The 14,591-nt window shown below is 41.4% G+C and overlaps 1 protein-coding gene across 3 annotated transcripts in view; it reads right to left on the bottom strand.

The window, feature by feature from the left end:
* Window positions 1-6,014: 6,014 nt before the first annotated feature.
* Window positions 6,015-14,591, bottom strand: part of RUNX2 (RUNX family transcription factor 2) — a 213,988-nt gene continuing 205,411 nt past the window's right edge. For all 3 annotated transcript variants that reach the window (XM_075923375.2, XM_075923376.2, XM_075923377.2), the window contains one exon: window positions 6,015-11,222. In XM_075923375.2, the coding sequence (XP_075779490.1) occupies window positions 10,744-11,222 (479 nt within the window). In that variant the 3' untranslated portion in view covers window positions 6,015-10,743. The remainder of the gene's footprint in view (window positions 11,223-14,591) is intronic.

Genomic DNA, 14,591 nt, shown 5'->3' with positions numbered 1-14,591 from the left:
GGATTCTGGGTGTGGTTTAAAGTAAAAGGTTCGGAAATGTGGCTAGTCCCAGGGAGGCGCAGAAACAGGCAAACTATTACCAAATATCTTTTAAACTTTTATTAAAGTGCTTCTATGTATAAATTATTATTTTATCAATTTCTTACATACATAGGCACCAAATAATTATTAGAATGTCCAATAAGCAAAATGCAATACAGTAAAGAAAATTCCTTGAGGTTTCTCTAAATCCCAATAGTTGTTAACAAGGGACTAGGGATTATTAACAGTTACATTTACATCAGTCTTACTTATAAGAGTAATCATTTATCTAAAACTTTTAACACTACTACTTAACAATACCTCTAAACAATTTCAGATAACAATACTTACATTTAACAGATACACAAACTACAACAACAACATATTTGGTATTCGTTATATTTGGTATACGTAACGCTCTACAGGAACTCGTTTGGTTCGGTGAGCGAGAGGTGGCTCTAGGGTGATCAGTCCTCGGACCTGGCTCATATTCTGCCATCCAATGTTTATTCGGGTTTCCTCAATTTGATATAGGAGGGGTAGCTGTTTTATAGAGAGAGCTTTTTGTTCACTTTTTGTGATAGGCTAGCAGACCCTGTCTGTGAAGTGACAGGAGTAAGGGGGTGAGATGGTTTCCTGTTTTTCCTTTTCTGCCTTATCGGACATGGCACAGTCAGCACAACCAGCACAAACTTTACATGAACTTTTTGGGTCTGGTTTTGGTTCCCGTTCGTCGCTGACCTTTAAGTTACATAGTGTAAGGGTTTTCATCAAGGGGAACTTGACCTTTTGCTTGGATGGCAATACGCACCGCGAGAGGCCTGGCCAGCAAAGAGCCTGCTTCCACACTGGGGTGAAGCAGAAGGGCAGACACCTGCAGGGGAGAAACCAGCACCAGAGGATAGAGGCAGGGCAGGTGTGTAGAGGGAGGTGTTAGAAGAAGGGATTAGGAGTGGTAGCTTACATGATCAGAGTGGGTCTACTGGAGGAGTGGGCACAGGGAGGAGAGAAGGGCTGGTGGAGGGGGAGGCCGGTTGCAGGAGGGCTGAGGGCAGTGAGATGGGCAGGAGTCAGGACAGCAGAGGAGGGTGAGGAGTTGGAGGGCAGCAGGCACCAGGGGAGCTGATGAAGCAAGGGGAGGAGACATGGCAGAAGAGAGAAAAGGTAAAGGTTTATAAAATGTTTATTAATAACTTGGGTGCCACAGTGGCACATCCAAACAAGCCACATGAACTCAGTACAGGTGCACAACACATAACATATTCTGCTCATGGGAGGAAACTCTTAGGCTGTGTCTACACTGGAAGCTTCTTGCGCAAGAACATCTTGCACAAGGGTTCTTGCGCAAGAAAGTCCAATGGCCATTTTAGCCATAGGGGTTTCTTGCGCAAGAAATCCCTGCCAAGGATCCACACTGTCCTCTTGCGCAAGAGAGCCTACTCCTGTTAGAAAAGAGTATAGCTCTTTCACGAGCCACCCTTTCTTACCACGCCATACTGTAAATTTCCTTGTGTGAGAGCAGGTGGGCAGTGTGGCTGCTCTGTGGTTTCTTGCGCAAGAACGGCTGTACTTGCGCAAGAAGCCGTGAGTGTAGACATAGCCTTAGAGGAAACACTTCCCCCAGCCTCTCTGCCCCCAAGTTAATGTCACACACATTGGGTTACTGCAATTGCAGGATAGTTGCATGAGGGGAGTTTGGTGGGGGGCCAAACTAATCCCTGTTGGTAGGAGGATGGTGGGAAAAGTCCCTTGAGAGGGGTGAGATGACACCTTTTACTTCTGGTCATGTGTCCTTCTTGCCCTGAGCATGTCACCCTCCAGAGGCCTGGTCAACGGGGGTCAGGAAGTGTTGCTAATAGAGGTCTGGGCATGGTTAACAGGGACAGGGGGGTGTGGCTAATGGGGCACCACCAAAAATTATACAAATCTGCTGCCCCTGCTGGCCCAGGAGAAGGAGTGTGTCGGCCGCCTGTGCGGCAGGAGGTGTGAGTTTAGTACAGGGTTTTCCTGCGCTCTGTGTGTGTGTGTCTGTGTGTGTGTGTGTCTGTGTGTGTGTGTTGGTGGGGGATTTTGTACTGGGTTTTGTTGTTGTTGTTGTTCAACCAAAATTGCTGCGGAGACCCATTGAAATTGTTCTAATTGGGCCCCGCACTTCCTAAAGCCAGCCGTGTGTGTGTGTGTGTGTGTGTGTGTGTGTGTGTGTGTGTGTGTGTGTGTTTAAGTGCACAAATGCCAGACTTTGTAGGACTACAAATGAAGGGGGACAGCTTCAAAGCCATAAATGAGTGTGGCACTCAATTCCCATTGACTTTTTATGGAATTTGGGCACCTTCCTACTTTGTGTCTGTAAGAATCTTCTCCCGCCCCCACCCTCACCCCCACCCAAAGAGCCACATGGTGCCGTCCCTTAAAAAAATCACTGTTGAAGTCCAAAGAAAAATTCTGACTAAAAAAAAAAACTGGTGGAGTAATAAAACCTTACGCTACTGAGGGATATCAGCTGAGTCCCTGCGGACGTAGGTATAATGACAATTGGAATCCAGACTGGTTAACCATAGACAACCTGACAAGTTACTACATAATGCCAGTGTTACATTTTATTTTACTTTTTCCCACACGTTGGGTCATTCTATCAACTTTTCTTCTGTAAATTGATTATTCTTTCTGTTTGCGAAGAAGTTGAGAATTATGTTCAGTAAGGGTACGTCTAGACTACATGCCTCTGGCGACAGAGGCATGTAGATTAGGCTACCCGACAGAGTAATGGGATGAGGCATACCTGGGTTGTCGACAACTCCCTTTGATGTCGGCAGGGGAGCGTCCAGACTATCGCGCTGAGCCGACAAACAGCTGATCAGCTGTTTGTCGGCTCAACGCGGCAGCCATGTAAATTTAAATGAAGCGGCGATTATTTAAATCGCCGCTTCATTTTACTCTGTCGGGTAGCCTAATCTACATGCCTCTGTCGCCAGAGGCATGTAGTCTAGACGTACCCTAAGTGTAGACCAAATTGTATCCTGCTCTGAGCTACACTTTTGTAAATCCAACATTAATCTGTTGACAGAACAGAATTTGGCCTTATGTCTGCATTGTTATTGGCCAGCTCAGCAATTTGCAAACTTGGTGAACTTTCTGTAAACATGTGGTTTAGAAGCACACTGTTTAAAGAGATACTGACAAGTGGCTTGGGTCCAAACACCAAACTTGCAATAAAAAGGGAAATTAAAAATAACAAATAGCATGTTGAAAGCACTCAGTAAATATTAACTAAGCCTCAGACAAGCCTGAGAAGTAAAGCAGTGTTAATCTCTCTATTTTACATTTGGGGAAACTGAGGCACAGAGTAAAGCTGAGGAAGCAGGGGCAAAGCTCTGACTTCCCAACTCCACACCCCAGGTTCATGACACTCAACCTTACAATGTCTCAAAAATATAATTAAACTGATAACGTTTTTTTTTTTTAACTAAATAGTTCCATGCAGGACTAGACACCTAAATGCAACAGCTTTGTGATTGTATGTGAGACCCAGAAAACAAATCCAGTCGGTCAAGATTCACTACCCAGCCTATGTGAAGTGCAAATAATCCCCCAGCACTAATGGTGAAAACAGTATCAAATTCTTTCCATTATTTGGGGATCATTAACAATTCGGGGAAAGATGTTTTGGAGGCAAGTTATTTTAACCTAAATCTGCAAGTGGCTAGTGATTTTTGGTGCTGATTTGATTGTGGGAGCAAGGGGTGGATGCCGAAAGGGAGGGAATTAGTGGTTGGGTGGGGTTTTTTTAAGAGCTGAGCCACTTGCCTTCTGAAAATTGGGACCTTTTAAAGGGCCTCAGGTTAGACACCCAAAAAGAATACAGGTGGTAAACTCTCTGCATGGGAAGAATGGATCAGCTTCATGTCCCACTGCCCAGCCCGGCCCAAGGAAGCTAATGATCCAGCCAACAGACCCATTTCAATAAAGAAACCTGGGCAAGAAGCAGCTCTCTGCACTTATCTGTTGAATGGGGATAACAACTCCGTGTTCACAGAGGCTGTGTCTAGACTAGCCAGTTTTTCTGGAAAATCAGCCACTTTTCCGGAAAAACTTGCCAGCTGTCTACACTGGCCACTTGAATTTCCGCAAAAGCACTGACTTCCTACTGTAAGAAATCAGTGCTTTTCGCGGAAATACTATGCTGCTCCCGTTCAGGCAAAAGTCCCTTTTGCGCAATACTTTTGCGTAAAAGGGCCAGTGTAGACAGCTCAGATTTGTTTTCCGCAAAAAAGCCCCGATTGCGAAAATGGCGATCGGGGCTTCTTTGTGCAAAAGCGCGTCTAGATTGGCCACGGACACTTTTCCGCAAAAAGTGCTTTTGCGGAAACGTGTCCGTGCCAATCTAGATGCTCTTTTCTGCAAATGCTCTTAATGGAAAACTTTTCCGTTAAAAGCACTTGTGGAAAATCATGCCAGTCTAGACGTAGCCAGAGAGTGCTGTGAGGCAGAAAAAAAATTGAAGCTTGTGAGGGACTCAGATAACACAGTGAATGGGGGCCACATACCTACCGAAAAGAGCTAGTGGGATTTGGGAGATAAGCCCTGTTCAGATTCTACAGCCATGGAGAGAGATTTATAACGATTGTGTGCCAACAAGAATGGACCTTGTATGCTATATTTCTTTGAGCACAGATTTTCCCTCTACATTCATGATGTGCTAAGGGCTGTTTCCTTCAAGGTGCGGAGTTGAGCTGCTCAAACTCTTCATGCAGACCTTTTATTTCCTGGACTCTTTCTCACAAATCATCTGAACAGCTCACAAGTTTTTAACACGTTTATTTGTTATTTGAAATTGTCCAACATACTTTTTACAAACAAATGTTAGCCTCTAGTTCATGGGCAGTGGGTGAAGGTAGGATTGAGGGGGACAAGCCCTCAGCCCCACCCTTTCTGCCCAGGAACCCCCCTTCCCCCCCAGCACCATGGGAAGGTGGGGCAAAGTAGTTTTTTAATCCACAAGATTAAAAAATAATGCAAGCTGATACAGTGAGGCTAAAGAATTCTGTGGGAATGCGCCACCAGGGATACTCTTCACTACAGGCCCCTTGAGGAGGCAGTGAGCAATCCAGTGAGGCTCAATTTATCGCGTCTAGTATAGACATGATAGATCAACTGCCAATCACTTTCTTGTCAACTCCAGTACTCCACCAGAATGAGAAGAGTAAGGGGAATAGATGATGGGGTTTTTTCTGTCAACCCATTGTGGTGTGGAACCTGGGTAAATAGATTTAAGCTACATCAATGTGAGTAATGTTAGAAAACGCAAAGTTAGTAAAATTTGAGTTTTCTAACTTTACTCAAATTGTGTTGCATAGACTGACTTGTCCCCGCAACGTAGACCTGCCCTTAGATGCAATCAATGCAAACAGCTATATGTTCTCTTCCTCCATACTCCACATGGTCCTGTGGCAATGCAGCAGCTCCTACGTCAAGTTGCTCTCCCACTGCTGGTGCCATGGAGAGAAGAGGAAAAGTTAACTTCTCTCAGAACTCCTCCCCACAAGTTAGACCAGGTGCAGGAATCAAGTAGAGGTGAGAGTGCCAAAATCCCTTCAAGTTCTACCCCAAATCCCATTCTCTGCTCACTCTGCCACATGAATTGGCTGTTTCTGCTAAAATTCACCATTCGGTTTCAGAGTGATCACTCCATTAAAATGAATCAATCAGTTCACATCCTTCTGAGAAATTGTGTTAAAATTCTGTCTATAAATTCAGGCTCGGGAAAACAGTACTTTCAGGGTCAGATCTGGAAGGTTTTCTTTGCAGCCCCCCAGATTGGAAACTTATCTTGATGTTTAGATGAAAGCTTACATTCTGCAGAGAATGAAGGAACAACCCATTAATTTTTTATATAGTAACCCATGGCATATCAGCTCTATCTAGTCCTTGACTGTTCATGTGTATTACTTGGATAATTAAAGAGACAGCCAGAGGAGAAGAAGCAATGAGGAACATTAACAAAAAAAAGCCATTTTATTGAAAATGAAATTCAAACTTCAAATTAATATTACAACCATGAGAAAATGCCAAACAATTCAATTTACAGTTGCAACATACAATACAAATAGTCCCTTTGAACTTAAAGTAAACTCATCCCACAATCACTGTCTGTGGCACAAAGCAGAATGTGTTTGTACAATATGTGCATGAAAAGCAAACCATGGGCAACCGCATTTGAAAAAATAAAACAATTAAAGCTTGTATTTACAAGAAATGCTACAAATGTTTTGTTCCAGCAGAAATTCAAGACTGGTAAAACATAATTATCAACAACAACAAAAAGGAATGTCACTTGTATTACCTAAAACAAAGTTACTGTAAAAGTATGGTTTTGGCTGATATACTTAAAAGTATTGCATTTCTCTTAAAAAGCAAAGAGTACCTGTAAACCTGGAAGTAAACAAACATCTAAAAAAGTTCTCAGAAAATGTTAAAATGAAATGCATCATATTAAAAAACAGTAAGAAATTCAGGGGTTCAGAGAATCGGGCTTCTTTGATCTTGTACTCATAGCTGATGTAGGTTACAATTATTGCTTTAGTTCATGGCTTATTGTCGGTCTGAATCCTGGCACATCATGTCACCTGGATTCCATGGCAGGCTCCAGTAATCAAGACAGAGCCGTATTCCAATAAGTATGACAGTGCAAAAGTTTCCCCACTCAAAATGGCATCTTTGAGACCACTAAATCTTTGCTTGGGAGGCTGCTGTCAGGAAGTTCAAGACTAAGAAGTACACAGCAGCTGATCTGGTAAAATAATCTATAAATGTCACATTTTAGATCAAATCCAGCTTCAACACATGTGGTCCCATTGACTTCAGTAGGCCTACTTACATGGGTATGAACAGCTGGATTTATCGCTCTGTTTTGCATAAAGGACATCACACCTGTTCTGATGTAAGTACATCTTTGGTAAAATCTGAGAGAGCTGGAGATTAATAAAGACAATTCTTTCTTTTAAAATCCATGAACTGCACTCACCCTTCTACTCCTCGAGGAAAAGGACTCTTGTGCCACTGAGGAAATAATCCTCAGAATAATCATAATGTAAAGGACATTCTATGATTAACTCCATAACGCATAGTTACCTGAAATCCTGAACCAACATTTCCAAATGCACCTGGAAGCATTTTCCAGAAGCTCAGACATGCAATTGTCCACTGATGTGTTTGTGCAGTTACTCCTAATCACCAATACAAATATAGGAGATTTCTTAAAAATGCCAAAGGGATTTAGGTGCACATGTCCATTTAAAGTCAAAGGGACTTGTGCGCCTAAATCCTTGGGTGCTTTTGAAATCTCCTTCTTGGTATTTGTCTGCTTACATGAGCAGAATTTGCCATTTGCCTGTGTGATTCTGGCAGCTGAGACTATATCTACACAAACTATGGCATCAAACCCCCTTCTGCAAAGCCTGGTCAACGGACTCTGGGTCGGGGGTGGGTGCTTGTGACATTTGTGCTTAAAGCCTAAAAAGGGGGGTGAACTTTAGAGCCCAACTGCAATGTGTAGGCATCTATTTTTAGTATGAGTACCCTAATCCCAAGTCTGTAGACCTGGGCTGGAAGGTGGGCTGTGTCTATACAGCCTGCCACAGCATAAGTGCACAAATTCAGCATGCATTTTGTATTGCATAATTGCATGCTTAAGCTCTTTGCAATTCTGTCCCTAATGGTCAAGTTTAACAATGTGGTGACACAAACAGATGTAAGTACTGAGCAAAACAGAAATCAGGTCTATGGTAGATTTATCCAGAAATGAAATGAAGTGCTTGAATTGTTCTACAAAATCTTTAAGGGGAAAAAAAATTCGGGGTTGCTGCCTGCAGCCACTCTAACAACATTTCAACACAAAAGCATCCTTAAAAATTACTTAATATGCATACAGTAAATCTTAAAAAAGCCCTTCTCAGCAATAACAAATAATGTACAAATATAGTACCTTTTATTAAATAGGAAACAGCTTGCACTGGCAGTACATTTTTTTTCTTTTGCTTACTAAACAAAACACAAAACTGAAATGTGTAACCAGACACTGGCTTTTTAAGTGCTGCTGAAATTCGCAAACGTATTTTATAGTTACAAATAAATGGACAGTGGCATGCTTCAAGCTACCACAAACAAACAATAAATAGAATCAATTACAGCTTCCATCTTTGAAGGAAAAACTAAGTATTAGAAAAGTTACTTATTTAAGCATACTTAGTATACAACCTTTAGAAGGCAAAGACTTTTTGTTTTTTAAGAGCAAGTAATCACACCAAATTGTGAGGAATGTACCATGATGATGTTAAATCCCTGTAAGTTGACTGGCTAAGTCATTAACTGAGGATGACAATGTGTGTATTGTACAAATAAATTATTATACTGGAGGACCATCGTTGATTTAGTATGAGGGTTACATCCTCATTTTCAACAGAATTTCAGCCCAAGGAGGATACTGTTTACTGGACGCAATTAAGGCTAGTTGGACCAACAGAGAGCACTGCATGCTGGGAGTATAGAACCAAACAGGCTGCACTTATTAAACACCAGGGTGGCTGCAACCTGATCCACTCTATGGCCATGATTCAGCAAAACACTTAAGTACATGCTTAACTTTAGGCGCATGCCTCATTTCCATTGTCTTCAGTGGGACTTGAGCACATGATGAAGTGTTCTGCTAAATATGGATGGATTGCTGAATCAGAGAGGAATATATACAGTAGGAGACTGAACCCAAAGCCCATTGAAATCAACAGAAAGATTGCCACTAACTTACAAGGGCTTTGGGTCAGGATCCGACTCCTGAGAACTTACCAATGCAGCCCTTGATTGGCAAAATTTGAATACCTCTGTTGATGAATGGTATTGGGTATAATTTCATATCCCTGTATTAGTGTACCATGCTTAATAGCCAGGAATGGGCTTTAAGGTGACTTTCATCTTCAGTATTAAGTGTGAAGATCTGAGTATTGCTGAATGCTGTACTGGCAGAGCATTGGTCTGCAGAGCAGTTTTTCCCTTGTGCTTATCTCTGCAACATGACAACTGCCATAGCTATTTAAAAGTAAACAAAAAAGAATCCTTATCACTCTAGCATTTGATGCTAGTGAATTGTGACTACATCCAGTCAAGAGGCTAGCTACTTTTAGTTTTTATTTCATAAACTGATTTATAATATACAGCTGGCTGAAATCTCAGAGAAAAAACATTGATGGGATTATATCACAATTTCTCTCCTTATCCCTTTTCTAAACAGCTGTTAGTTGAAATGTCTATGAATTTTGAGATGCGGCAAAAATTTTGACAGTGTTTCAAAATTAGAAACCTGTTGTCAAAATTGACATTTTGAATGAAATATTTTTCAAATGTGGATGAAAAAAACAGGGAGAAAAGAAAAAAATAAAGCTCTCATTTTTCCTTCCTGTTTTCCAACCAGCTCAGCTTTTTGAAAGGCAAAGACTGTGTTGAAGGCAACCAGATAGCTAATAACATATTAAACACAATATTTCCTTCATAGGTTATTTTTAACAAAAAGCTACATCCAAACTAATTTGATATGGATGCATTTTGGCATGGGTGGGCGGGTTAATTGTGTTGTAACCAGTTAGCACTGGAACTGTTTTTCAGAGTTCAGGTACAGGTCTGACGTTCATACCCTTGAAGAAATTTAATATTTTTTTAAACAACCCACTTTTAGAGACCGAAGTCAACACAGCATTACATTAAGAGACATTTAAAGGGTCCAAATGTCATTAAATAATTTAAAGAAATATTTTATAAGTTATATGATGATTTATGTTAGCAAATAACTTCAAATTTCACACATTTATAACTTAAAACAAAAAACAAAAAACAAACACAGCCAAACACAAGTACTACCTATACCATTCTGGCTCGAGATTCATATATTGCCATTTTTATTTTTTGCATAAGTAATAAGATTTTGCTTTAATTTTGGAGGGTTGAGGGGATTTTGGTTAATGGGACAAAGGCAAAAATAATTATAGAAAAAGAAAGAGGAAACCCCAAGACTGTCTATTCAGATTGGTACCTTGAAGACTCATTCTTTTTAAGTACCTCCCTCCCCCCCAAAAAAGCCATGAACTGAAAAGTTCAAACTTTTATGTGCAATAAGGCTTGGATAGAAATTTTGAACAGCTACCATGATCTGAACGTACTATTGCAAAATGGAAGCAATTTGGTCTGTGCTGTCCGTTTCATGTGCACCAATACAAGCCAGTTGAATTGCACTATGTGAGTGAACAGGGTCCCCATACATTGTATGATTGCAACTGTATCTGGAGTTCAAGGTTTTTAAAAAATAAAATGGAGCACAACCTTTGTCTTGCTTCACCATGTTTTTCCTGATAACGGGGGGAGTCCGTTTTCTCCTTATTGGCAAACGAACTCACTATTTATTAAAACAGTCTAGACAAAAAAATGGATTTTTTTGTTTGTAAAAAATATATTTTAAATATAAAACAAGGTGTAAAATATTTCCAAGAAAAATATGTGATTTGATCCACATAATCTGAAACATGGATTGTGCTTGGTTGGTCACTCTTGTGTTATTTAGGGCTATTACCATCTCATCTAAGCAGTTGCACATAACAGAAAATCTATTTTAAGAACAGGCACTTTGTAGTTTGTCGACCATTTGTTTTTGGCTCACGGAGATTGGGCTACACGGAGGAAATTTCAATATGGCCTCCACACGGACTCATCCATTCTGCCACTAGAATTCAAAACAGTTGGGGAGCTGCTGTGGCTTCCATCAGCCTCCACCCCATCATTCTGGTTAGGCAAGTTAGGATTTAATAGTGTGCTTCCGTTTGATGTGGTGGTGCAGGGAGGAAGCATTCTGGAAGGCGAGCGGTCTCCTCCCGGCACCATGGGGAACTGGTATGATCCTGATGAAGTGCCATAGTAGAGATAGGGAGTGCTGCTGGTCTGGAATGGTCCACTTTGGTTTTGGGAAGAGCCTGGGTAGGGTGGTGGTAAGTAGGTGTGGTAGTGAGTGGTTGCTGACATACCCAGTGACATGCCTGAGGTGACGGGCGGTGTATAGGTAAAGGTAGCTGGATAGTGCATTCGTGGGTTGGAGAAGCGGCTTTCAGTGAGGGATGAAATGCTCGTGAACTGCCTGGGATCTGAAAATGGCCCCAACTCCGAAGCACCTAAAAATTATAACAAAAAACGGGGGGAAATTCTGTAAATATAATTTTTTATAATAAAGTGATTTTAAAAAGAAAAGAAAACCCACTTACTTTGGTCCCCAAAAGAACAGCACATCATATCAAATAATACATTGCAAGGAACAAAATCATAGGCCTGTCTTGTACAAATGCTGGACCAAAAGCATTCCTAGGGTAACTCCACTGATGAGAATGGTGTCAGTGGTATTGACAATGGCAAGTACTGAAAAAACACTTTCTCAGACCTCTCCCCCGAGACTTTAAAAAATAATAAATGCTGAGTTATATTGTATTTGCCTTCTGGTTTCTGAGCATAGAGGGTGCACTTGGGTCACCTTTTCAGGCTTTCCTCTGCAACCAGGAGGGCTAGAAACCTTTTGTTTTAAAAGACAGCTAAGTCTCCTGTGAGCACTTGCCTTCAGAAGCTGGGGTTTTAAGAAAAAACAAGTAACTATCCCTAGACTTACAATAAAATCACAAGGGTTGGCCACACTGAGTTAATCATGCCATTACCATCAACAAGAGTTAAACCAGGGATAACTATGCCCCTACTCCACTTATCACACAATATATCTCCAGTGGACAGGGTTTTCATCTCTGAAAAAGGCTATTGGTTGGATTTCAAGAGCTTTAAAACAAGGTGAGCCACCAACCTGCTAGGAAGTCCGAGTGTTTTAATTTTCTGCACAGTGCATGTTAAGTTGAAAGCCCTAAACTCCTTATTCACAGAAGCTGCCTGCCTATAGCGTTTCTTCCATATGGATGTCTATAAGACCCCACAGCATGTGCTTACTCCAATGCTCTCGATGGTAACAGTCTACAATACATTTGTCTCTGACATGAAGCAGGAATGGGTGAACTCATTCAGCTCAATTTCCAATCCACTCCAAACATCCGGGGTTTGAAAGTACCCTTGGAACTCGGAGGTTAAAATAGGTTGGGTGGTCTGCTTAGGAAACTGGAGGAGAAGGAGCAGAATTAGGAATAGTGGAAGTCAGAGAGCTGGCAGAATGAAAATGGGGGGGAGGACAGAGAAAAAAATCTAATGAAAAACTACAGCACAGTCTAGGGCACTTAATTTTGCCAGAATACCTTTAGAGGCTGTGTGTGTGTGTGCATGCACACACACACACACGCACAGAGGGAACACTGGTTTAAATTGCAGGGAAAGTGTTCATGAGCTAAAACTGGTTTGGTCCTATGCTCCTTTGTTTGTGAACTTAGCAGCTTTGCAAAACTTCATGACCCATGAGGTTAACCCATCTCCTCTCCCAATGCCACTAAATCTATGGTATTATAGAGGGAATTTAGGGCTCCTGTCAGGTGCCAGATGTCTGCACTGAACACTGAATACCTGCTTATCCACGGCATATGCTGCCCATGAGAAAGCAGCAGTGCTTTCCTACACCATGACAACAATGCACCTCAAACCTGCCCTGCAAACATTCTGTTAAAACTGCCATCAGCTGGCTTGGTGGTTTTTATGATTTCAACACCTCACTATGAGAAACTGCACCAAGACGACTAGCTCATTTGACATAAGCCAGTCAAATGCTGCCGAGTGGTGATTAGAAATGTACCAAACAGCAATGTTCAGAACTGGGTTAGCCATAGGGTTAAATCACGAGGTCTGACTGAGAGTGAGGGAGAAAAGCTGGATTAAAAGTTCTAGTGTGGGGCCGTTTCTAGGTGTGATCATTGTTTGATTACTACCACCTGATCAGGAGTTTAATCAGTGACCTAGAGGTGAATGACTTCCTATCCATTGCCTGTCTACTAACCCCTCCCCCCCCCCCCATACACACACATACGTATATAGCTTGTACAACAGAACCTTAGAGTTCTGATCTGCCTGGTCACCATGCACTTCATTTCAAATCAGAAGTACACTTCAACCTCCATACTCCAGGGCTATGTCTACACTACAGGCTTTTTGTGCAAGAACTGTTTTACACAAGAGTTCTTTCCCTCCCCCACAACTTCTGTAGTGGCAGGAGGTGGTTCCTGGGAGTGGCATGGTACACGGAGCCATGTGTGCCCCTGAGAGCAGGGTGCCAGGTAAATGCCCCATCCCCATCCCCATCCCCCTCGTAGACCATCCCGCTTTCCCTCTCTCCCAGATCCTGTCCCAGCACCCTCCATGGGCCACAAAAATTCCTTAATCCAGCATATCCCATTTCCCAGGGTTGCTGGATTAAAGAGGTTCAAGTGTACACAATCAGCAGAGACCACAACAACAATAAAGCAAAGGCAAGCACCATGTTAAACATAATCTACTAAAAAAAGGGAAAGTTTAAAAAAATGGACCAGATAAGGAAACTGTTCCTATGCTTGTTTCATTTAAATTAAGTTAGTTAAAAGCAAAATTTTTTCTTTTACATATTAAAGTTTCAAAGTTGTATTCAGTCAATGTTCAGTTGTGAATTTTTTAAAACAACCCTAGCGTTTTGGTCAAAGTTACTTACATTCAGAGTTATGAACAACCTCCATTCCTAAGATGTTTGCAAGTCAAAGCTTCTACTGTACCTTTAGAGCAAACACTGTTTGTCTACTTCAAATTCTTTAGTTTCTAACTACACACAACAGCCTAAAGCTAAACCACCCAGAAACAAAGCTATTATTTTGGAAAACTATCATGTTGCTCCCTTTATACTGTGAAGAGGTCTGATACATATCAGGAAATGTACGATTATTGTACAGTTTCTCCAACTGCTTGAGATACTGAGTCAGAATCTGTTAGTGTTTATGATGCTCTCACATTAGTGTAACTCTACTGTCTTGAATGGAGCTGCTCCTAATTTACATTGGTGCAAGTTAAATTCAAAGGTAGATATGAAATTTGTACAGTTTTAAGTATTTATTTATTTTTTGCAACCACTTTCTGTGTGTAAGTTTAAGCAAGTACATAACTGTTTGCAGGACTGGGACCTTAGACAGTAAGCTTTTGTGGGCATGGAATCCCTTTATTTGCATTTGTGCTATGAAATGGCATGCACATAAGTAATGATGATGAATGAGAGATAATAATTTGAAAGCACAGTAAAGTATGTGTCTTGAAATACCTCCACCCTCCCACAACCCCCTCACCTGGTCTCATTCCACAATTAAAAATTTACACTGATTTTTCTGATTTAACAGTGGTAAAAATAGTTTGAATGTGAGGCCTCCCAGTCTCACAAAGTGTCACTTTCACATTAGTGCCATATGCAACCTATAGCCTATTAAAGGACTGAAAGCTTTACCTAAGCTACTCTTATTTAGTGAAAACTGCATCACCTCCACTGCTGTTGCAAGGACATGAAATGTAAATCTACATCTCTAATACAATTTCTGCCTTCTATGATATGACCA

This window comes from Pelodiscus sinensis, chromosome 3 (assembly GCF_052426305.1).
Source record: "Pelodiscus sinensis isolate ZL-2025 chromosome 3, ASM5242630v1, whole genome shotgun sequence".
In the NCBI taxonomy this organism is placed as follows: Eukaryota; Metazoa; Chordata; order Testudines; family Trionychidae; genus Pelodiscus; species Pelodiscus sinensis.
The sequence above is the reverse complement of the archived record's forward strand: the minus strand, read 5'-3'. Positions and strand labels throughout refer to the sequence as shown.